This window comes from Giraffa tippelskirchi, chromosome 6, assembly GCF_054371585.1.
Source record: "Giraffa tippelskirchi isolate mGirTip1 chromosome 6, T2T-mGirTip1v1.2.pri, whole genome shotgun sequence".
Lineage (NCBI taxonomy): Eukaryota > Metazoa > Chordata > Mammalia > Artiodactyla > Giraffidae > Giraffa > Giraffa tippelskirchi.
Window position 1 is genome coordinate 18902208 of NC_137280.1, and position 24320 is coordinate 18926527.

A 24320-nucleotide genomic window follows, 5' to 3' on the forward strand; every position below is an offset into this window, starting at 1 on the left:
TGCTTATTATACAGAGATTGGGACATACAGAGAGTGAAAGTGAAAGTGTTAGTTGCTTAATCATGTCTGACTCTTTACTCACCCCATGAATTGTAGCCTTTGTCCATGGAATTCTCCAGGCAAGAATACTGGAGTGGTCGCCATTCCCTTCTCCAAGGGATCTTCCTGACCCAGGGATGTAACCTGGGTCTTCTGCATTGCAGGTGGATTCTTTGCCATTTGAGCTACCAGGGAGGCCATCATTAGTCACGGGAGCTGGGTGGAGGATTGCTGCTCCCCTGAGTATACCTGTTCTAGACTGGAAGCCATCCGTGTGCACCCAAGGGCCATCTGATCCACCGTCCATCAGAAAGATCTTCTTGTGGGGATGGATGCTCTCCAGTGGGCCTGGTCTGTTTCCATGGTCACCTCTGGGTAAAAAAGGCAGTGGCATTTGTGCAGAAATCTGGTCTCATCTGTGAGCTCTCTGCCTCTCTGGCCAGAGGTGGACGCAAAGAAAGGGAGAAGGGCTTCTGTACTTGTGGAGCCCACTGGAGGCTAACTTAGCTTGTCCCCAGTCTTTGTCTGCTTTCAAGATGCCAGGCCTTTAAGGACATTGCGAGAGAGCAAGCCCGGACAGCAATGTCAACAGCAGAACAGAAAGAAGACCCGACTGTCCCAGTCAGTCAAGGAGTAACAATGATAAGAATAGAACATGTTTAAAGATTAAAATCATAGTTGCCATCTATTGAAGACTTGCTATGTGTTAGGACTTGTGTTCAGAACTCTGCATGCACCATGCCTTCCTCCTACTGTGAGGCAGGTACCATGCTTTTCCATGTCATAGATGAGACTAAGACACAGAAATGTGCCTATGGTCTTGCAGTTAGTAAGTATCAGAGCCAGAATTTGTACACAGGTTTGCTTGAGGAGAAAATGCACAAAACATTCTAAATCCTTGGTTTACCTACCCGCCAACTGATGCAAGGGCTCAAGGAAACTCACGTGTTCAAGCATGTTCACTGCAGATGTTTGCACGATGTCCCTAGTGTGTCCATCCGTAGGGGAATGAATGAACCAAGGCTGGAATACTCTGCGCCCATTAAAAAGATGACATGATTTGGGCTTCCCTGGTGACTCAGACAATAAAGAATCTGCAATGCAGGAGGTCCAGGTTCGATCCCTGGGTTGGTAAGGTCTCCTGGAAAAGGGAATAGAAACCCACTCCTGTGTTCTTGCCTGGAGAATCTGCATGGACACAGGAGCCTGGCGGGTTACAGTCCATGGGGTCGCAAAGAATCAGACACGACTGAGCAACTAAGGACGAGCACAATACAGGCAAACCCAGATGAAGCCCCACCGCTCTCAACCAGCAGTGCACTGGGAGCTTCATGCATCTGAACAACTTCCGCCTTCAAAAGGCCTGGTGGACTGCCTCGGCTTCTTTTCCTTCAGCTCCAGAGCTGCCAGCTCTCTGGGGAGGCGATGCTTTCACCAGATTATTACAAATGAAAGACCTGATTCTCTGCCTGCTCTTTTTTTTCCCTTCCCCTATTTACTATAATCAGGAAGTCATGTTTTTCATTTAGGATAAGGCAATTATTTTTCTGCTGATGAAGACTAGCAGAAAGCAAACTGAGCCTCATTTCCACATTAATGTTATGGGGACCAGATTGAGAGATGACCTGACTTCTGGGGTCTCACCCCTTCTCTCTTCTGGATCTATACCTTATCTGATGAAGGCATCAAATACAACAGCTGCCACCAAAATGGCATGGACAGTGTAAATGACTGTGATCCTTTGTTCCTCACCTGGGAAATGATGACCAGAAGTCAGCATCTGCTGCTCTGGGCTCTGCGGTCATGTGGTCTAAGTTTATATATAGGATTAGTTAATGGCCTGCCACACCCGAAGGAGCAGTGTAATACATATGGAAATCAGTTTGTATTTTTTTCGCTTGCCTGAAACTCATTTTTTTATTTGCTCTGACTGAATAGGCAGGCAAATCTTTGCAAAGGGAAATGAATAAGAAACAGCAGGTCTCTTTAGTGATCAGAAGTCCAGGTCAACTGTCGCATGCTTAAACAGACAGCAAACAAAAATGGTCTGCAAGTGCTTTCTTTTCTTTCAGAGAAAGAATCTCAATGATCTGGTCTACTCTGTACAACATGAACATTTCTGAGAACCTTCGAGAGCCCCAGGAAGCAAGTTGCCTTCATGGGTCACGATCAGAGCTGAGGAAAACATTCTGTTCTACATCTTGAGCTTTGCCTTAGAAACCCAAGCCCTGTGCTCTGAGCTCCCAGCATTGGAAACTAGCAACCTTTGTTCAAAAGCCTCAGCCAAAATGTATTCCCTCTAGTTCAGTTCTTCTCTTTTCACCAGATTATGTTCTTAAAGGTGTCTGCCAAGACTCAAACCACTCTTGAGATTTACATGCTGTCAAAACCTTCAGGGGTTCAAGGTGAAGGCACACTTAGAGAGAGCTGATGCATGGAAATGGGATCATTTGTCTTAATCAACACCATAGAAAGCACTTTTCAAATCCGTAGAAAATGCTCTTTCTCCAAACTCAGGAAGAAGTTGCATTCTGTCCTTTCTTTCTTCTAAAGAGAATTAAGACTCTGTGTGTCTTGACTAAAATGTCCAGGATCTAATCTTTCTCTTCTTGACATTTAGAGTAACCTTTGATGAATTACTCAACCTTTCCTCATTTGAGGTGAAGAGGAAGTGCAGAGGACAATTATTAATCCAGCCACTACAATGTTAGAAGACATAGATAATGATGACTCTAAAGGTCCTTAAGAATATGTAATGCTAGGCAGATACTTAATCAAAACCTTCTCTGGGTTTTGAAAATTCTCTTTGGAATTAGTTCTGTGTGAATATCCCTCTCTGGATCTATTCTCATCTTGAATTGAGTACCCCTCTTTTCAGACTCTCATGATCTACAATTTGAAGTTGTTCTGACAATTTGAAAAATCACCTGCCCTCTGCATCATCACCAGATTTTCCTCTCCAGGCCATTTCCGGAAGAATGTGTCTCATATTCCTTTGTGAGAGAACAAACTGGTTATTCCTTACATCTTATCAACAAGCGGTACTATACAGAAAAGAAGTGTAATGAAATCAGAAGCTTGGAAATACCTGTAATGGCTTTGTCCCATGTTTTTATTTGGGGTATAATAAAGTGCCACAGACATTAATCCAGGAACTGAGACAGATTCTGAAGATATTAAAAGAACTTGCTAAATTTCTTTAGAATTAACCCAAAGGAGCAGACCTTTCTTCTCATGAGAATTATTTGGTTTAAAGATTAGTGGATGGAAAATTTATAGTGTTTCACTTCACATTTCATTTCCTGTATAAATGTTTTGTGGTACCATATTTAATTGCTTTCTTTCTTTCCCCCCCAAATTCTCTTTCACCTTTCCTAGCCTTTTCAACCAAGTCAAAAACTCATGTCTCCCTTTGTCATTTCAATATTTCAGTTTCCCTTCCTTGTTTCCACTCTAATGGTCATGTTGACCCCATCATCTGCACTGTACCTTTTCCCCAGGGCATGAAGTCATTCTTCAATGGTGAGAGATGCATGAACTGGCCCATGTCAAACGGTCAAATGACACTTGCTGATTTTTCACCCAGATGCAGGGAATGGACTCAGATTTTGTGCTTTGGGCTACTAACCCCGAGCTCTCTTACTTTAGGACAGAATTACAATTCTAGAATGAGGATGTGTCAGCCAGCCTGGGGATTGGGAGGTGTGCTCAGTGGAATGCTTTAACACCCTCCAGAGGGAGGGCAGGGACCAGAGTTCTGGTTTGTTCCACTCACTCTGGAGCAGTGGGGTGCTAGGAGAGGGTGCCCAAGAGACTGACCTGGGGTCTGCACCCGAAAGCCAGAATTACTGCTGTTACTGCTCTTCATCTGTATTACTTTTTCGCATGGAGAAATGGAAATTTCTAAGGCAGTGAATCTATCTTTACTCATTTTCAGATGACTGATCCTGGTGGGAGGTTTGTCCTGGATCCTGGCTGCCTCACGGAAGGTCTCCTTTCCTTGACTCATCATAGTGGGCCAGAGCCCCGTGATTCTGGGCCAGAAATATGACCTGGAGGTAGAATGGATTTGGGTCCTCAAGCTCTCTGCTCTGGTTTCCATAGAGATGAGTGTGTGTGTGTGTGGGGGGGTGCAATATCTACCACAAGAGGTCTTAAAGCCACAGATACTTTATTTTGAGAATCCCATCATGTAACAAACGATGTAACACTCAGCAAAAGTGGGGTGTATCTTTTTTTACATTTTTAAAAGAAAACTTTATTGAGGTGTGTTCTTATCACACACATATACAAATAATTGCATTCTTACCTTGTTATTTCAATTGAAAGCTGCAAGTTGGAGGAGGGTGTAGCACAGGAACTGACCCCTCTATCTACTCATGACAGACTGATCACTTGACTCTTTAGTAAAGATGGCTGTAGACTGAAAAAAAAAAAAGCACAACCTTAAAGTTGAGAACTATGTGTTTCTTTTGGTGGACAAAACAGAGGACTTAAGCTCAGAAGACAGCCCCTCAGATAGCTCTGAGGGACTGCTCTGAAGAGGTAAGGTAGAAGCCAGGATATGTAGGGATTTTTGCAACAAAAACAAGGTAGTAGGAACATCAGAAGATTACTGTTAATTAAAGAAAACCAGACATCTCAAGTTAATGAATTTAGTGCTCTTCTATATATGGAAAGATGTAAGAGTTAGGACTCATTGGAATCATGCCTTTGCTATGTATCTTAACTATCTGGGGACAGTATCTTGATTTCCTCCATCCTAAATCCCCTCTGGGTGCACAGTTGGTGGCTGCAGTGGATGATGGCATGATGGTTGTAACATCCTTTATTTACTTATACAGTAGGCAACATTTGTAATCCACAGCTGGATGTCAATGACTTGCAGTGTTTGCCTTTCTGCATTAGTTGCACTTTGCATCAGTAGACTGGTTGCCTGTTCTACTTCTCTCACTTTTCTCTTGATACTCACACCCTAGTAAAGTACTTTGTTTATTTAGTGCAGACGTCTCCAGAATGGCATTGTTCTTTTTGTGGCAAAAAGATCAGGACAAATGGAGGAAAGGTTATATAAATACACTTTGAAATTTTTTGAAAATTAAGGATTTGGTCAGAACATGATTTGGTTAACTCATGTAAAATTATTTTTCTATGAAAATTCAGCAAAAATGTTTTAAAGGCATAATTGACTTCACTGCTCTGGGTGACTTTGGCTAAGGCTTTCCATATCTCTGTTGCAATCATCTCCACTTGAAAATAATTCATTTTTGTTGTTGTTTTTAAACTTGATGGAAAAAGATGACTAATTCATGCCAGTTGAGTTCCAGATTCTGAACAGAGGGTTTAACATAATTTATTACACTTGACATAGTTACATTTAATTTATTACAGTTATTCTTGAAGTTTTGGGAGAAAATTCAATACCAACTGGAAAGACGTAATTAAAAGAACACAGAGGAGCAGAGGCACTTCAGTTGTGTCCACATCTTTGCGAATCTATGGACTGTATGTAGCCCGCCAGGCTCCTCTGTCCATGAGATTCTCCAGGCAAGAATACTGGGTTGCCATTCCCTTCTCCAGGGGTGTCTCCAGGGCATATTCCTGACCCAGAAATCGAACTCAAATCTCTTGGGTCTCCTGCATTGGCAGGCGGGTTCTTTACCACTAGCGCCATCTGGGAAGCCCCAGTAACATCATAAAGGGAAAGAAAAGGGAAGAAAGGTAAAGAAAAAAGGCTACCAGTTACCAAAGTTTTGCTGTGTGCTAAGTGAATTCACAGATATTGGGGGACTTCTCTAGTGGCCAGTGACCAAGACTCTATGCTCCCAATGCAGGGGGCCTGGGTTTGATCCCTGGTCAGGAAACTAGACCCCACATGCCGCAGCTAAAAATCCTGCATGCTGAGACAAAGAGCAAAGGTCTCGCATGCTGCAACTAAGACCTGGCTCAGCCAAATAAATAAATATTAAACAAACAAACAAAAAAAACAAAATTCACGGACATTTTCTCACATGAAAACACATGATTTCAGAGATTTCCTCTGTAACGGAGAAAGGAGATACCATTGTTGCTTCTTTCCCCCAGTGCACTGATAGGTGGGTTGATCGAGTGCTTTCTATGCCAGGCACTCTACCAAGCCTTTACAAGTACTCATACAATTCATTATCCCCATTTACAGATGAGAAACTGAGGCACGAGTGATAGCAGGCTATTCAGTTGGTGGTAAGGGGCAGAGTCAAGTTCCAAACTCAGAGAGTTAAGCTCTAGAATCCATATTCTCAACCGCATCCCCACACTGCCTCTTGTCATTCACTCATTAAGCAAATATTTGATGAGCATTGACTCTCTGAAGCCATTATTCTTTCTTAAGGATTCTAAGCCAAATGAGATAATGCTCTTATCCTTGAGAAGCTTAAAGTATACATAGATGTTCAGGAATGTGCATGCAATCAGTGACCACATTCAACCCAAGAACTTTACAACTGACTCTTGTTTTCTGAAAGTGTTCACAATTCCATTCAAATCACCGGACAGAACCTGGCAAGAGGAATCCCCTGCTCCTGGCTTCTGTTCTAGAGGCCCTACTCTGGTCCTCTGTGAGAGTAACGAATCTAGGGGCCACGGGCTTCATCCAGCTGGAGTCTGGGCCCCAACCCCTCCCCTCTAACTTCCCTGCTGGGTACCCCGGAACTTGTAATTCCTTGCAAAGCCCCGACCCTACTTCCAGAGCCTGCATTGAAAGCAAGCCCCTTCAAGGCAGATTTCAGCCCCCAGCTACAGATTCCTCAGCCACAGGAGGGGCCAAGGGCATTGATTTGGAGGAGGAGCGTGTAAATGGAAAATGGACTTGTGGGTTCACAGGGACACATGTCCATGAGGACTCTTGCAGAGCAGAGTCCCAGACTGGAAGAGGAGGCAGGGGGCAGGAAGAGGAGTCCCAGACTGGGCAGCTCAGCTTGCTCTGCCATGTTCAGCGTACATCTCCAAAGACCCAGACAGAACCCGGCCTTTCAGGTTGTTATGAGGATAGCCTGTTGAGATAAGAGAATGTATTTTCCTTAAGTGTGCTAACTTTTTTATCAACCTTTAAAAAGTAGGTACATGGTATGACGGTTTCCATTTGCACTCTTACCCAGGCCCCACAAGCCTGTTCACAGGTTTTGAATGGGCAGTTGCCCAATCTCAGCACTTTTTAGGATTTGTTCCACATGGGGTTTCAAAATCCCTCTGCTTTCTCTGCCATCACCCCCAGTTCTCCCAACTGGCCACCGAAGCCCCTACAATGAGTGCTCCTTGGCCGCTGGGGGGCCTCACCACATCCTCCTCCCCCATTGGCTCCCTCCCACCCCGTGGGTTCCATGCGCCACTATTTCAGTCACTTCCTGGTCCCTCTGTCTTCGCACGTTATACACCCCCCCCCACAGTCTTGGCTGAGCCCTCATTCATCTGGAACTTGCACCCCGGTGGCTGAACTCTGCTGAGGAATCTCCACAATCAGCAAGATGGAGTCAGCAGCCTCAGTTGAGCTGAAGACTGGTCCCCCAAAACGTACAGCTCAGTCTCCCAGTCTCTATAATAATGATAGAATCCTTCTCTGTTTTTCCCAATCTCTGAAACCCTTCTTTACCTCACTGTCAGTGGCTAACTGTGTTTCTTGTTTCACAGAGAAAATAAAATCCATCCCTTTGGAGCACTCTCAACATCCTAGCTCTAACATGGAATCCTCCCAGCCCTCCTTGTGCATTCCTGTTTCAATAGTGCAGGCAGGGGTGCCCTCCTTCCACGGGGGCCAACTGCTTCGCATTTCTGTGGCTCTCTCGTTCTTATCCCTGATTTCAGTGTTCTCGCCTCCTCCTTGAGCCAAAAACACGCTCTTTCATTGTTGTTCAGCCGCTCAGTCATGTCCAACTCTTTGCGACCCCATGGACTGCAGCACACCACACTTCCCTGTCCTTCACCATCTCCTGGAGTTTGCTCAAACTCATGTCCATTGAGCTGGTGATGCCATTCAACCATCGCATCCTCTGTTACCCGCTTCTCCTCCTGCCCCAAATCTTTCCCAGCATCAGGGTCTTTTCCAACTAGTCAGCTATTCGCATTAGGTGCCCCAAGTATTGGAGCTTCAGCCTGAGCATCAGTCCCTCCAGTGAATGTTCAGGATCGAATATTCTCTAGTTTCTTCAATTAAAACAAAAGTTCTAATGTGGACTTTCCCTCCAGCTGCTACATTGCTGTCTCATTCTTCACCCCTCCTTTACTCCTGAACCTGCTTCAGTTAGGCCTCCACTGCCAACATTTCACTGAACTTGACCTCCTTGATGTTAGATCCCATGGTCCACTTCTTGGTCCCCATGTGATGAAATTTGCATTGTATAGGTGCACTGTTGGAGAGGTCTCCTCTCTCAAAATCTTTGACGCGCCACTCTCCTCTGATGATTTCCCCTCAATTTCCCTTCCTGGCTCTTTCTCTCTATTCACCCTGCAAATGTTTAACATCCTCTGCACTCACTCCCAGCCGTCCCTTCCCATGGTCTCTCCCTGGGATCTCACTGACTCTCATGGTCCCCGTCCAGACCTCTCTTCTGGGCTCCAGCTTTATATTTATCTACAGCCAACTTGACATCTTCCTACAGATGTCATCTGGGCAGCTTGAAGTCAACAAGATCACAGTTTCACTGCAACTGCTCCCTAATCTGGCTCTGATGACCCCATATTCCTATGTCTTTCCACACTCGTCACTCCAGTTCAGCAATACTCTCCTCCTCTAAGACCCTCAGGAATCTGGGCTGGCAGAGTAACTCTCTGAGGTGCTAATTCACATGGGGTACTGAAACATCGCTGGATTCAGTCATAAACATGATGCTGGTACATGCAGATTTCCATTCCTGTCTCCTGTCACTGGCAAAATGTCAGCAGGCTCTATTCCCAACTGGCACACATATTAGATACCTTATTTAGAATTTGAATATGTGACAAGAAAAATGGATTGTTATTTATTATCCTCCACAGCCTGGTTCAGTTCAGTTTAGTCGCTCAGTCATGACCAACTCTTTGCTACCCCAAGAACTGCAGCACGCCAGGCCTCCCTGTCCATCACCAACTCCCGGAGTTTACCCAAACTCATGTCCATTGAGTCAGTGATGCCATCCAACCATCTCATCCTCTGTCATCCCCTTCTCCTCCTGCCCTCAATCTTTCCCAGTATCAGGGTCTTTTCAAATAAGACAGCCTGGTAATAGAGGATTTTTCAAAGCTAGGTGTGGACAATATCTTCATCCTTCAAATTTTTGAGATGCCTGAAGAAATTGTTAAGTTGTGGCTGAAATATCAAACATGGAGTCAGATGCTGGAACAGAGGTAAGTTGCTTTTCATAAGAAAGAGAGGAAGACTGGGGACAGAAGAGATTGAACTTCAAGGGGTGGGGGCAGGAGACAGGAGCTGGGGAGGTTACTAGAAAACAAGAACAGTGAAGGCCAAGATATTTGGGAAAGACATTTCTTCAGCTATCTTTCATATACTGATGCCTCCTAAAGTCATTTTTCTAGCCGAGATCTTTCTCCTGAGTTCTAGACTTGGAGACAGGTGATAAGGAAAACTAGCACTTATAACCAGCTTCCCAGGTGGTGCAGTTGGTAAATAATCTGCCAATGCAGGAGACACAAGAGATGCAGGTTCAATCTCTGAGTTGGGAACATCCCTTGGAGGAGGAAATGGCAGTCCACTCCAGTGTTCTTGCCTGGGAAATCCCATGGACAGAGGAGCCTGGCGGGCTACAGTCCACGGGGTTGCAAAGAGTTGGACATAACTGAGCATGCACACGCACATGCGCACGCACACGCACAGCACTTGTAAAGTCACTTTTACTACATTCTGGCAACTAATCTAAGTGCTTTACCTATGTGAACTCAAGTTTCAGAGGCATCACAAATTCAACTGAAACAGTTTTCCTCATCTACCTGCCATTTCCAGACCTCTCCATGCTGATACAATCTTAGTTCACCTCCAGGATTCCTCTTCTCAGCAACTGGCAAGACTGTCCACCCCACTCCTTGCATTCTCCAACATAATTGTCTCTAAGAGCCTCTTAATGCTTTCCCAGAACCCACTCTGGCCTCTTTGCCACATATTCTCCACCTTCCTCCAGAGTGACAGTTCACAATCACAGATCTGGTGTTGACAGTGCATGGCTTCAAGCTTTCCAATGTTTCCCATTGCTTTTAGGATGAAGTCCAAATCTCTCTCTATGGCTGTTTCCATGCCCAGGCTGGGCTAGCCCACTCCTCCACCTCCTCTCATGCTCATCTCATTTCCTTGGCTCACAATGCTCCAGCTCTGGGGGCCTTTTAAATTTTTCTAGAACTCCCTGTCACCTTCCCAGTTCAGACACTCTTTCTGTTTGCATGGCTCTTTGAGTGGTGACTTTTACAAAGTAGTTGGTTATTAAAGGAGCCATTTCATGCTAGAACTGATGGAAGCAGGGATTCTGTTATAGATGTTGAGAATTCTCTGGGAGAATTCTCCATCCCAGAGGGCTCATTCTTCTTAAACCAAAATCTTCAGGTTAAGGAAAAAGGGCACAGGGCATCTGAATCCCAATGGGCTGGGGAAACCACCGCATCCTAAATAACTGCACCTCTTCCACCTCTCACAGCTGAAACCAGGTTGAAGACACTGCTGGGCATCTTAAAAGGAGAAGCAAACCCTGCAGGGGAAGGGCCAGCCTGGGCCCTTGGATTTGGCAGGCTCTGGACTTAGCATGAGGAGGAGTCCCTGATCTTGGCTCAGGGAGTCTTTGCTCACTTCTGCATTATGGATTCTGATTAGAACCTGCCAGAGGGACATCTAAGAGCTCTGCCCTAAACTAGATCTTCTTTAGCTCACATTATTCATTTCTACTATGTGCCAGGAATGCCCTGAACTTGGCCTATCTACTGGATGCTGTTACTACATACTGAATGCTATAGACAATGTAACCTAGTCTACATTCTAAATGTTATATAGGATATAATGAATACTATACATATATTCTGTATGCTTTATCAGATATATTAAACAGTACATATTATAGTATATATACAATTGATAATAAAATGTATTAGATGGGTATTATATCTACTGGCAGTGTTTTGTCATAATCGGTATTTAATAAATATATGTTGAATGAGGAAAGACACCTTAATATAATAAAGGCCATATGTGACAAACCCACAGCTAATATCATACTCAGTGGTGAAAAGTTGAAACCATTTCCTCTAAGATCGAGAATAAGACAAGGATGCCCATTCTCACCAATTTTATTTTTCACACAGAGGTGGAAGTCTTAGCCACAGTAATTAGGTAATAAAAAGAAATAAAAGGGATTGAAATCAGAAAGGAAGAAGTAAAACTTTCATTGTTTGCAGATGATATAATACATACAGAAAATCCTAAAAACACCACAAAAAACTATTAGAACTACTAAATGAATTCAGTAAAGTTGCAGGATACAAAATTATTATACAGAAATTTGCTTTATTTCTCATCACTAAAAGTGAACCTTCAGAAAGAGACATTAGGAAAAAAAATCCCATTTACAATTGCATCAAAAAGAATAAAATATTTAGGAATGATTCTAATCAAAGAGATAAAAGACTTGGAGAACTGTAAGATATTGATCAAAGAAACTGAAATGTCATGAACAAATGAAAAGATATACCACACTCATGTCTTTTGGAAATATTAATATTGTTAAAACGGTCATACTCTGCAAGACAATCTACAGATTCAATGCAATCCCTATCAAAATAATAGTGATGTTTTTCACAGAGCTAGAACAGCACTATAATTCTAAAATTTGTATGGAAATGCAAAAGACCCAAATAGCCAAAACAATCTCTAGAAAGAACAAAGCTGGAAGTATCACAAGTCCTATTTTAAACTATACTACAAAGCTACTGTAATCAAAATAGTATGGTACTGACATAAAACACACCCATAGATAAGTGGAACAGCATAGAAAGCCCAGAAATAAACCCATGCTTATATGGTTAATTAATCTCTGACAAAGAAGCCAGGAAAATACAGTGGGAAGAAGACAGCTTCTTCAGTAGATGGTGTTGGGCAAATTGAATAGCTTAATGCATCAGAATGAAACTGGACTACTTTCTCACTCCATACAGAAAAATAAATTCAAAATGAATTAAGGATCTGAAACTATAAAAATCCTTGAAGAAAACATAGGTAGTATGCTCTTTGACATTGGTCTTAGCAATAGTTCTTTGGATCTGTCTCCTCACACAAGGGAAACAAAAGCAAAAATAAGTGAACAGGACTACATAAAATTAAAAGCTTTTACACAGCAAAGGAAACTAAAATGAGAAGGTAACCTACTGAATAGGAGAAGATGTTTACAAACAATTTATCCATTAAAGGGTTAATATGCAAATATGCAGAGAACTCAAACAAGTCAACATAAAAAGGGCAGAGGATCTGAACAGACATTTTTCTAAAGAAGACATACACTAAGTGGGTAAAGTGACAAACTTTTATATATATTTTACTATAATAAATTTTTTTTTAGTTCTCAAAGAAAGAAAAAGATGCTCAACATCACTAATTATTAGGGAAATGCAAATCAAAACCACAGTGAGATATAGCCTCACATTCGCCAGAATAGCCGTCATCAAAAAGACAGCAAATAACAAGTGTTGATGATGTAGAGAAAAAGGGAACCCTTATGAACTGGTAGTGGGAAAGTAAATTGGTACAACCACTATGGAAAACAGTATTCAGTTCAGTTCAGTTCAGTCGCTCAGTCGTGTCTGACTCTTTGTGACCCCATGAATCACAGCACGCCAGGCCTCCCTGTTCATCATCAACTCCCGGAGTCTACCCAAACCCATGTCCATCGAGTCGGTGATGCCATCCAGCCATCTCATGCTCTGTCATCCCCTTCTCCTCCTGTCCCCAATTCTTCCCAGCATCAGGGTCTTTTCCAGTGAGTCAACTCTTCACATGAGGTGGCCAAAGTATTGGAGTTTCAGCTTCAACATCAGTCCTTCCGATGAACACCCAGGACTGATCTCCTTTAGAATGGACTGGTTGGATCTTCTTGCAGTCCAAGGAACTCTCAAGAGTCTTCTCCAACACCACAGTTCAAAAGCATCAATTCTTTGGCGCTCAGCTTTCTTCACCGTCCAACCTCAAATCCATACATGACCACTGGAAAAACCATAGCCTTGACTAGATGGACCTTTGTTGGCAAAGTAATGTCTCTGCTTTTAAATATGCCATCTAGGTTGGTCATAACCTTCCTTTCAAGGAGTAAGCATCTTTTAATTTCATGGCTGCAATCACCATCTGCAGTGATTTGGGAGCCCAAAAAAATAAAGTTGGCCACTGTTTCCACTGTTTCCCCATCTACTTCCCATGAAGTGATGGGACCAAATGCCATGATCTTAGTTTTCTGAATGTTGAGCTTTAAGCCAACTTTTTTACTCTCCTCTTTCACTTTCATCAAGAGGCTCTTTAGTTCTTCTTCGCTTTCTGCCATAAGGGTGGTGTCATCCGCATATCTGAGGTTATTGATATTTCTCCCGGCAATCTTGATTCCAGCTTGTCCTTCTTCCAGCCCAGCGTTTCTCATGGTGTACTCTGCATATAAGTTAAATAAGCAGGGTGACAATATACAGCCTTGAAGTACTCCTTTTCCTATTTGGAACCAGTCTGTTGTTTCATGTCCAGTTCTAACTGTTGCTTCCTGACCTGCATACAGGTTTCTCAAGAGACAGGTCAGATGGTCTGGTATTCCCATCTCTTTCAGAATTTTCCACAGTTTATTGTGATCCACACAGTCAAAAGCTTTGGCATAGTCAATCCTCTGTTCTTGTAATGTACATTTCTACCACCTTTCCGTGCTAGAAGCTGTTTTCAAGCACACAAACTTGAGAGAGAAAGGTGTTTGTGAGACCGTCTGTACCAAATGCATGGCTGAACCCAGCAAGCCAAAGTCATGTATGACCCATATCTTCTATCAATATGGATACCGGCTGTTTTCTTTGGCAATTTGGCAGTTTCTAGACAAAGCTAAAGCTTCCTCTTGGAATTTTTGCTACACCTCTGCTGCGCCCGAGGTCGGGGGGTGGCAGCCGAGAGGAGTTACCCCAGGTCCAAGGAGCGACAGCTGCATGGGCACAGGAGGGCCGAGAGGAGTTTCTCCACATTCAAGGTCAGGAGGGGTGGCCGTGAGGAGATACCCCTGTCCAAGGTAAGGAAAACAGTATAGAGATCCTCAAAAAAGTAAGAGTGAAGCTACCATATGATCCAGCAATTTTACTTCTGGATATTCACTGGAAGAAAACAAAAACACTAATTTGAAAAGATATATGGGGACTTCCCTGGTGGTCCAGTGGTTAAGAATCTGCCTTGCAATGCAGGAGATGGGGGTTCAGTCCCTGGTCGGAGAGCTGAGGTCCCACATGCCATGGAGCAACTTAGCCCACACAAACCAACTAGAGAGCCTGTGTGTCATAACGAAAGACACTGCATGACACAGTGAAGATCCTGAATGCTGTAACTAAGACCTGAAGCAGCTAAATAAAGAGATAAAAGATATTTGCACCCCTATGCTCATTTCAGCATTATTTACAATAGCCATGATGTACAAGCAATGTAAGTGTCCATCAACAGAAAAATGGATAAAGAAGATCTGGTATATAGACAATGGAATATTAATCATTAAAAAGGAAATGAAAATTTTCCATTTGCAACAGTGTGGGTGGATCTAGAGAATATTGAGGCAAGTGAAATAAGTCAGAGGAAGACAGATTCTGTATGATCTTATTTATATGTGGAATCTAAAACTCAAACAAAACAAGCTGAAAACAGATTCATAGATACAGAGAACAAAAGAATGGTCACCAGATGGGCAGAAGGTGAGCAGGTAGGTGAGACAGGTGAAAGGGATTAAGAGGTACAAACCTTCAGTGATATAATAAATGAGCCACAAAGATGTAATATACAACACAAGGAATATGGTCAATAATAATGTAATAACTTTGTATGGGGACAGATAGTTACTAGACTTACCATGGTGATCATTTCATAACGGATGCCAATGTCAAGTACCATGTAGTACACCTGAAACTAACCTACTACTGTGCATCAGATATATTTTGACTAAAAAGATAATATATATATAATTTTGGAAGAATGAAAACAATACTTATTCAACACTATGACGTTCTGCCAGAGCCTAGTCATTGAGGATTTATTCTTTCAACCCTTCTTTCTTAGCTGTCTCCTTAAGGCAGTCTCCTTCTTTTCCCACTGTGTTCTGGTTCCTTTGGGACAAGGGAATTCTTTGGTTTACCCAAGTCTGAGCTCAAGGAGTGCTCCCATCAAGCACACAGAGCTGAGCGTGCACCACGGAATGAAAGGCTGACTGTTGGGGAAAGAACCCTGGGAATATCAAGGCCACCAAAGGATTTGGAGGGAAGCCAGCCATGCCTTACAGACGACCCAGAGGGACTGCTCCGGGTTCCCTGAGGTTCCTGATGCTCTTTTGCTTTCTAGAGAACAAAGTTCAAAGTCGCAGAACTGGAAAGGGTGTCAGTGACACACAGTCCAGTCCAACTCTCTCAGAAATTATAAGGCCCTACTCTCTGCTCCCCAAACCAAGTAGGACAGGCAGGGGCTCTGATTCTTCCTTCATTCTTAACAGCAATAGTTTCTTTTCCTGGTTCTGGGTTGTCTCCAGCAACACTGCTTTAGAAACAAGTGGCCGGAAAGCTTGAGGGTCCCTTCCAAGGTTCCCCGGGATGTTTGAGTGGAACAAAGGTGGAAGGGAGGGAGGGAGAGAGGAAGAAGGCATGAAGGAATAAATAAGGGGGAGTGGATCGGTGCGCAAGAGCCTGGGAGCCATAACCCCAGCTGGAGGGGCTGAACCCCTGGAGGGACATCTACCCCTCGGCCCCCTCCCATTCCCAGGCCATCGCTCCTGAGTTCCCCGGTCGGCAGGACGCCCACAGGGAGGATGCGGGGGAGAGTTTGAATCGGGGACGGGTAGGGGGCGCGGCGAGGGCGAGGGGCGGCGGGGGGCCGAGAGGTGGGGAAGGGGAGGGCCTTGGAGGAGGAGAGGAGGGGCGCGGGGAGTGGGCGCGGCGGAGGGGGTGGCGGGCGCCTGGCTGCGGCGCGGGCGGGCTGGCTGGCGCGGGGACCCGATGCCGCCGCCGCCGTCGCCTCCTCGCGGGCCCGGTCTGCGCCGCCGGGGTTGAGCCGCCGCCGGAACCAAAAACCCAGCGGCCGCCGGGCGCGCCTGCAGCGCGGGAGGGAGGATGGGCTGCGGCGGGAGCCGGGCGGATGCCATCGAGCCCCGCTACTACGAGAGCTGGACTCGGGAGACGGAGTCCACCTGGCTCACCTACACCGACTCGGACGCGCCGCCCAGCAACGCCGCCCCGGACAGCGGCCCCGAGGCGGGAGGCCTGCACGCGGGTGAGTGCGCCCGGCTCCGGGAGGCCGGGGTTCGCGGGGCGCCAGGGGCAGCCCAGTACCCCCAGAGCGTTCGGTGCGGAACGGCGGCGGCGGTGGTGGTGGGAGGGGGGAGGCTGGAGACAGACAAACAGACACAAACAGACGGGACCTGCCTTGTGACAGACTGATCCGCCCAGGCCCAGGAAGGGGTTGGGCCAACCAGAGACCCTCAGGGAAGTTGAGTTAATCCCCTAGCCTCGGGGAAACCCCGCACCTCCGGGCCCCCGCCGGTGCCCGTTCATTGGCAGGGACAGATGGGGTGGGAGGACCGCGCGCCCGGCTCGCACGCTTTCTTCGCAGCCGACCCACGTCTCCCGCCCCTGGGATGCGCCTCCGCCGGGTTTTGGCCGCTGTGCACCCAGCCGAGTCGCTCCATGCACTGGCCTCTTGACTCTCTCTCCGTTGATGTATAGACTGACCCAGATTACCTGGGTGCAGTCTTCCTCGTGGCTCCCCCCCTTTTCTCCCGTCTCGGGTTTTAAAAACCAGAGCCCTAGTTCTTGGCATAATAAACGCCGGCCGCACCATCACCAATTCTGCACTTAAACTACTTCACCAGCAGTTGTTTCCTAGTGAAGACTTCCCTCTCCTCTCCACTCCACCGTGCCCCGACGCTTAATAACGCTTAATGAGAGGCAGGGCATGAGAGTGGATTTCGACTGTAAATTAAATACTCGTACCATTCCCCCTCTGGCAGAAATCTGACAGAAGGATATGCAGAGAACTTTTTGGACCAGTGACAAGTAAGGTGTTTTTTTTTTAAGCAGAGAGTAATGATTGTAGCATAGAGATGAAATTAGATTAACTGTTGCCACAGACTGACCTTTAATCATGAACGCGTTGGTGATGTTAAAAGGAAAAAACTTCCCTGCTTATTACATGGATGTTGTCAAAAGCCAGATCAATATTTGTATAAGAATGTTTTAACTGTTTTCTGACCCCTTTGTGTTGCTGGCATTTTAAAATATTGAAGTCTAAAGTAGAAAATGAGGTTAATTCCAAGAGTAACATATGTTATAAGGAGGAGGAAAGAAATGTCAACTGCTTTTAAACCATCCTTAGTCCTAAATTCCTGCCTCCAAAATAAGAGCTATCCCTTTTAATCCTGAGACTCTGTCTCAGTCTTTTGGAACCAAGCTGGCTCCTTTTTCACACTAACTTTGTGATTCCCGCGCCCCCCCCCCGCTTTTTTAAAGCGAGAATTGTCAGGGAAAACTGTGCAAGGCAAACACTACCTTTGTCTCTAATTTCTCTGACTCACAGTAGCAATCGTAATGGTCATTTTGTGTTGCTGATGCTTTCACTGCATTTTCAAATGGTGTGTTGGCTGAATTCAGTGTCAGAATGAGGTTAAGACGTGAGCCTTCAAAATCAACTTGGAAAATGTTAGATGTGACAGCATGTCCCATGTCCCAGGAGAGACTCAAAAGACCAGAGCTACACTCCTAGGAAATAAGTTTAAAAATATCTAACGTGGAAAAGAACAAAATACAGCTTCAGGGAATGGTTGCCTTGGTGACTGGAAGTATATGTGTGTCTGTACATGTGTATAAGTGTGGGAGAGTTATTATGGGATGGCTAAATATGTCCATATTTCTTTGTTTCCAATGCTTATTCATTTATTACTCTGCCATCGTGAGTCATGTCCCATCATGCATCATGAGATCTGCAACAGGTGGGGTCTGGGACAAGCACGCTCATTCGTGGTACCCTGCCATACGTGGGACAGCCCTGCCAGGCAGGTGGTCCTGAAGACCTGAGACATTCACAGGAACCGCTCAACTCAGAACAGCACCCTAAAATTGGCAAGACTTTTAGATAGGCAGGATCATTTCAATTCCCTAGAAATTTCCATCAGCCTCAGAGGAGAGGAAACGTTTCTGAAGGTCAGCATGGAACCAAGCATTCCCTGGGCTTCAGTCATCCTGAGAGATTAGCCAGCATTCTTTATTTTTTCTATCCTCCTGCTCCCCGAGTATTACCCACCCTCTGCCCGTGTGCCACCTATGGATTCAGTTCCAGGCTTCTGGGGGCATCGCATTGGTCCACAGTGATTGTGTTGTGGTAAGAAGCCAGATGCCACAATTTCCTGTTCCCATCAACTCTTTTCTGATGCGGGGACAAAAGGAAAACCAGGATTTAGGATAATTCAGATTGTAAAAAACATCACTGGGCTTTCCTGGTAGCTCAGGAAACACTGGTTCAATTCCTGGGTTGGGAAGATCCCCTGGAGAAGGAAATGGCAACTCACTCTGGTATTCTTGCCTGGGAAATCCCATGGACAGAGGAGCCTGACGGACTACAGTCCATGGGGTCGCAAAGAGTCAAACACAACTGAGTGACTACACAATAACAAAATCATCACTAACGGCTTCATGGCTAGAATTCTGGAGCTGAAGAGGGTCTCTGTTCAAGGCAGATGGGATTTGGTAAGTTGGTCCAGTCTGCACTGCACAGCCTCCCAGTCCTTTCACACTTTCCTCAGTCCTCGAGTCCTTTCTTTCTGGGCCCCTGGTCACTCTCTTTTAGTATCACATTGAAACCACTCTTTTTTCTGGCCACCCCAACCTTAGGAGCTCTGAGTGCAGGGAGTGGACTCATTCATCTTTGTATCTTAGCACACTGTGGAGCCGCCAGTTGGGGTCCTCCGAATGAGTAGGCGCTTGATCTAAACCTGCCCTCCTCCCGTCCACTCTTCCTAAATTTCCTCCCCCTTTCTCTGCCTTACATCTCTTGCTGCTGATGTTTGCTCACCTGAAGAAGTTTAACCCAGACTCCTCCAAGTGCGGTCCAGAACAGCATGAGGGGAGGGAGCTAGGGGAGTGCAGAGGACTGAGTCATTCATTCTGCCTGGGGAGGAGCCCTTGTGCATCGACCCCTGCAGAGACCTCCCTGCAACAGGAAACAGGACTGCTCCTGCAGGCCACACACAGCCAATGACCCTGATCCCCTCCCTGAGTGAGGGCACCTGTGGAGAACTGACCTCTGACTTCGTGGTGTATAAGCCTCCCTCCCCGCCAGTTCTCTCTGTAGACCTGTTACCACCTGGTAATATTTTTAAACAGTTTTTAGAATTGGAGTATAGTTAAATTACAATGTTGTATTAGTTTTAAATGTAAAGCAAAGTGATTTTATATATATATATATATGATTGGTCAAAAAGTTTGTTCAAGTTTTTCGTAAGATGGTACAGGAAAACCCGAACGAACTTTTTGGCCAACCTAATATATAATACACGTGTGTGTGTGTTTGTGTGTGTACATATATCCTTTTTCAGATTCCTTTCCATTTAGGTTATCAAAAGACAGTCAAATAATTATTGATTAAGGCCTGTACTCTTGGGAATGACAGGGAAGGGGTCTTTCCACTGGCCATTGTAGTCCTGCTCCTAACACTGGGCCTGGCCACAGTAGGACCTCAAGCAATCTCTCTTGAATGAATACATTCCTAAAACTTCTCTGTGTCCATTTCGTTCTTCCTGTAGTCCCCAGAGATGATGTTTCCTTTCCTCAAGAGTTCTACCCACTCTTCCTTTTCAGGTTCTCGTCTACCTGATGGGTTGCATAGTAAGAAAACCTCCCCACCTCTCTACGCCCTCTTTGCCAAACACAAGCCTGTTTGTTATAAGGGTGTTTTTGCAAAAATCACTTCAAGAAACAGGTGGCAACAAACCAGGCTTTGCATCAACATCTGGGAATCTCACCTCTCACGACCCTGGTCTCCTGGGTGGCCCCCCGTCCTGCCCCAGGCTCTCCAGGTGTTTTGTCCAGCCCGGTGAGAGCAGCGGTCACACTGCACTACTGGCTTGTTCCCACCTCTGTCTCTCGGATTAGCCTGGGAGCTCTGCTGGGTTGGGGACTGCATGATTGGCATTTGTGTGACTGGAATCTACTATATATGTGTTGAATGACTGTACAAATACATAGATGGATGAATGAGCCAGCTCGGCGAGTGAGTTTTGACTGTCTGTCTTATACCCTCTTTCCTGAGTCCCATCTTAAATGATTTTGCCTGGGCATTAGTAGAATGAACTGTCTTCGTTGGACACTAGATAAAGCTAGCCTAATCAGAAATGAATTTAAGGCTCCAAGCTTGGGCTCAAATGGGAAGAAAGTAGTCCTCTCTCAATCAGCACGGAGTCTTTTCATGTACTCAGCCATCTGCCAGCTCCTGGAAGTCCTGCTTTCACCCTGGGATCTGTGCACCTGTGACCTCAGTCCCTTCCTGCAGATAAGACCATCGTGTCCTTTCGTGAAGCTGGCAGTCTGAACCTGTTCTTCCTGACTCATGGTCCCTGGGCTATCATCCCAGGAGCCCTTCTGTGTCAAGCCCAGGGACTCTAGCACCTCTCAGAAGACCCTTTGGCCCTGTCTGGACTCCTGCAGAGGCTCTCTGGCTGGTCTGAATACCACCTTTGCTTCTATCTGTAGACGAGACTGGGTGGTGTACCCTGAACCACTCTGTGGTCCAGCCTCTTCAGGCTCAGCCACCAGCAACATTCCCTTCCCCCCATGCTCCCCGCCCACTCTGCCCCCTATACCAACCACCATCTTCTCTCCAGAGATGAAGCTCTTACAGAATGTTGCTATGGGCTGTACTGTGTCCTGCCAAATTTATGTCAAAGTCTTAACACCCAGTACTCAGAATGTGACATTTTTGGGTTTTTGTTTTATTTTTGTTGAAGTTTATTTACAATGTTGTATTAGTTTCTGGTATCTAGCAAAGTGATTCAGTTATCATATCTATACACATTATTTTTCATATTCTTTTCCATCATGGTTTATTAACAGGATATTGAATATATTTCTCTGTGCTATAATGGTAGATCCTTGTTGTTTATCTGTTTTCTGTTTGGTAGTGTGTATCTGCTAATCCCAAACTCCTAATTTATTCCTCTCTACCCCCCTTTCCCCTCTGGTAACCATAAATTTGTTTTCTATGTCTGTGAGTCTGTTTTTATTTTGTAAATAGGTTCATGTTTTCACATTTTATATTCTGCATATAAATGACATCATATGGTATTTGTCTTTCTCTTTCTGATTTTCTTCACTTAGTATGATAATCTCTAGGTCCATCCATGTTGCTGCAAATGGCATTATTTCATTCTTTTTAATGATTGAGTAGTATTCTCTTGTGTATATATACCCCATTTTCTTTATCCATTCATCCGTTCATGAACATTTAGGCTGCTTCCGCGTCGTGTCCATGACTACTATAAATAGTGCTGCTGTGAACACTGGAGTACAGTATCTTTTCACATTATAGTTTTGTCTGGATATATGCCCAGGAGTGGGCTTCCCAGTGGCACTAGTGGTAAAGAACCCGCCTACCAATGCAGGAGATGTAAGAGATGTGGGTTTGATCCCTGGATCTAGAAGATCCCCTGGAGGAGGGCATGGCAACCCACTCCCAGTATTCTTGCATGGAGAATTCCACAGGCAGAGGAACCTGGTGGGCTACAGTCCATGGGGTCACAAACAGTCTAACACAGCCGAAGCGACTTAGCATGCACCGCCGTGCCCAGGAGTGGGATTGCTGGATCATATGGTAATCCTGTTTTTAGTTTTTAAGGAACCTCCATACTGTTCTTCATAATGGCTATACCATTCCCACCAACAGTGTAAGAGGGCTCTTTTTTCTCCATACCCTCTGCAGCATTTATCATCTGTAGGCTTTTTGATCATGGCTCCTCTGACTGGTGTGAGGTGGTACCTCATTGTGGTTTTGATTTGCATTTGTCTAATAATTAGAGACGTTGATCATTTTTTCATGTGCCTGTCAGCCATCTGAATGTCTTCTTTGGAGAAATATCTTTTTATGCCCATTTTTTGATTGGGTTGTTTGGTTTTTTATTATTGCGTTTAATGAGCTGTTTATATATTTTGGAAATTAAGTACTTGTTGGTTGCATCACTTGCAAATATCTTCTCCCAGTCATAGGTTGTCTTTCTGTTTTGGTTTTGATTTCCTTTGTTTTGCAAAAGCTTATAAGTTTGATTAGGTCCCGTTTGTTTATTTTTTTTCCATTTCTTGGATGACTGAGCTAAGAAAACATTGGTACAATTTATGGATTTATGTCAGAGAATGTTTTGCCTGTGTTCTCTTCCAAAATGTGACCTTTTCAGGAGATAGAGTTCTTACAGAAGTAATCACGTTAAAATGAGGTCATTACAGTAGGCTATACTCCAATGTGACTGGTGTCCTTATGAAAAGGGAAATGTGAATACACAGACAAACACTCAGAGAGAATGCCATGTGAAGATGAGGGCAGACATTGAAAGGCCAAGGAAGGCCAAAGATGGCCAGCCAACCAGCAGAAGTTGCAGGAGAGGCATGAAGCAGAGTCTCTGTCACAGCCCACAGAAGAAATTAACCCCGCCAATACCTTGGTCTCAGACTTCTAGCATCCAGAACCGTGATAATACATTTCTGTTAAGCCCCTCAGTTTGTGGTACTTTGTTACAGCCACAGAAAACTGAAAAAAATGTTCTTGTGAGCCCAGATACTGAACATTTGGAAACAGCAAGAGGATTTCTGTGGTCACTACTTCACACCTCCTTCTGAGATTGCATCTCTTTCCTTGTCATTTATAGTCAAATAGCATTTACTGAGCATCTACTATAAGTGATAATTTTTTTGGGGGGGATATTAGTATTCCCTGGAAAAGGAAATGGCAACCCACTCCAGTGTTCTTGCCTAGAGGATCCCATGGACAGAGGAAACTGCTGGGCTACAGTCTATGGAGTCCCAGAGAGTCAGACACAACTAAGAGACATTAGTATTCATAACTCTCTAAACCTCATACATCATTGCTATCAACATCTACTAGATGAGGAAAAATTGAGGTTTAGTGAAATTAAGAGACTGAGTGGTTTAAACATAACATTGTGAATCAACTATATGTCAATAAAATTTAAAAAAATAACAATAGAAATAATAAAAGAGATTGAGTGGGGTCACCTATCCAGGAAATAGAAGCACCCAGGTCAGAATCCAGATCTCTTGTTTCTAAATCCAGGGCAGTCCTAACTACTGAGCACAAATTTAGGGCCCTCCTCCACCCCATCTGCCTTTGGTTTTTTTGAAAATATGAGCCACTTGGAGTGGGAGCCTCCTGCCAGCATTTTCAAGGCGAGGATGTGAGTCCTTGAAGTGATGCCTGCAGCCCTGTGGCACAGATGCCACCCCTGCCTGTCCTGAGTGCTCCTGGGCAGGGCTGCCGGAGCTGCCCAGAGAATCACCTGCATCCCACTCACCTCATGGGCTCGTTACAGATGGAGCAGTCTTTGGGCAGAATAATCTTTTTTCCTGGTTTCAAATGCAATGGATATTCCTTCAGAGAATTTAAAAAGTGCAGAGAAGCACACAGAAGGAAACACGCCTCCATAGCATTTAGGTTTCATCCTTAAGGTCCTGAATCTAGGTGTATATGGTGTGTGTTGCATCTTCTGGAGGGGTTATGTTTAAAGTTTGGTTGGGGGATATGTAAAAGAGCCTTCAAGTTGCTTGGAAGCCCAAAGGCCAAGGGGAAAAAAACCCTTTTTTCTCCTTGTGTTCAAAAAAATATTTAGTTACAGATGCTGTGTTAAGTCACTTTAGTTGTGTCCAACTCTTTGGCACCCCATGGACTGTAGCCCACCCAGGCTTCTCTGTCCAGGAGATTTTCCAGGCAAGAATACTGGAGTGGATTGCCATTTCCTCCTCCAGGGAATCTTCCTGACCCAGAGATTGAATCTCAGTTCTCCTGCATTAACAGGCAGGTTCTTTAC

At 44.8% G+C, this 24320-nt stretch overlaps 1 protein-coding gene across 4 annotated transcripts in view; it reads left to right on the plus strand.

The window, feature by feature from the left end:
• BAALC (BAALC binder of MAP3K1 and KLF4) overlaps positions 1-24320 on the plus strand; it is a 179050-nt gene that overhangs the window by 35266 nt on the left and 119464 nt on the right. For 3 of the 4 annotated variants that reach the window (XM_081503548.1, XM_081503547.1, XM_081503546.1), the window contains exon 1: positions 16185-16513. The exons of the other annotated variant lie outside the window; for it this stretch is intronic. In XM_081503548.1, the coding sequence (XP_081359674.1) occupies positions 16354-16513 (160 nt within the window). In that variant the 5' untranslated portion in view covers positions 16185-16353. Of the gene's footprint in view, positions 1-16184; positions 16514-24320 lie in introns of those variants that run through there. 4 annotated transcript variants of the gene reach the window in all.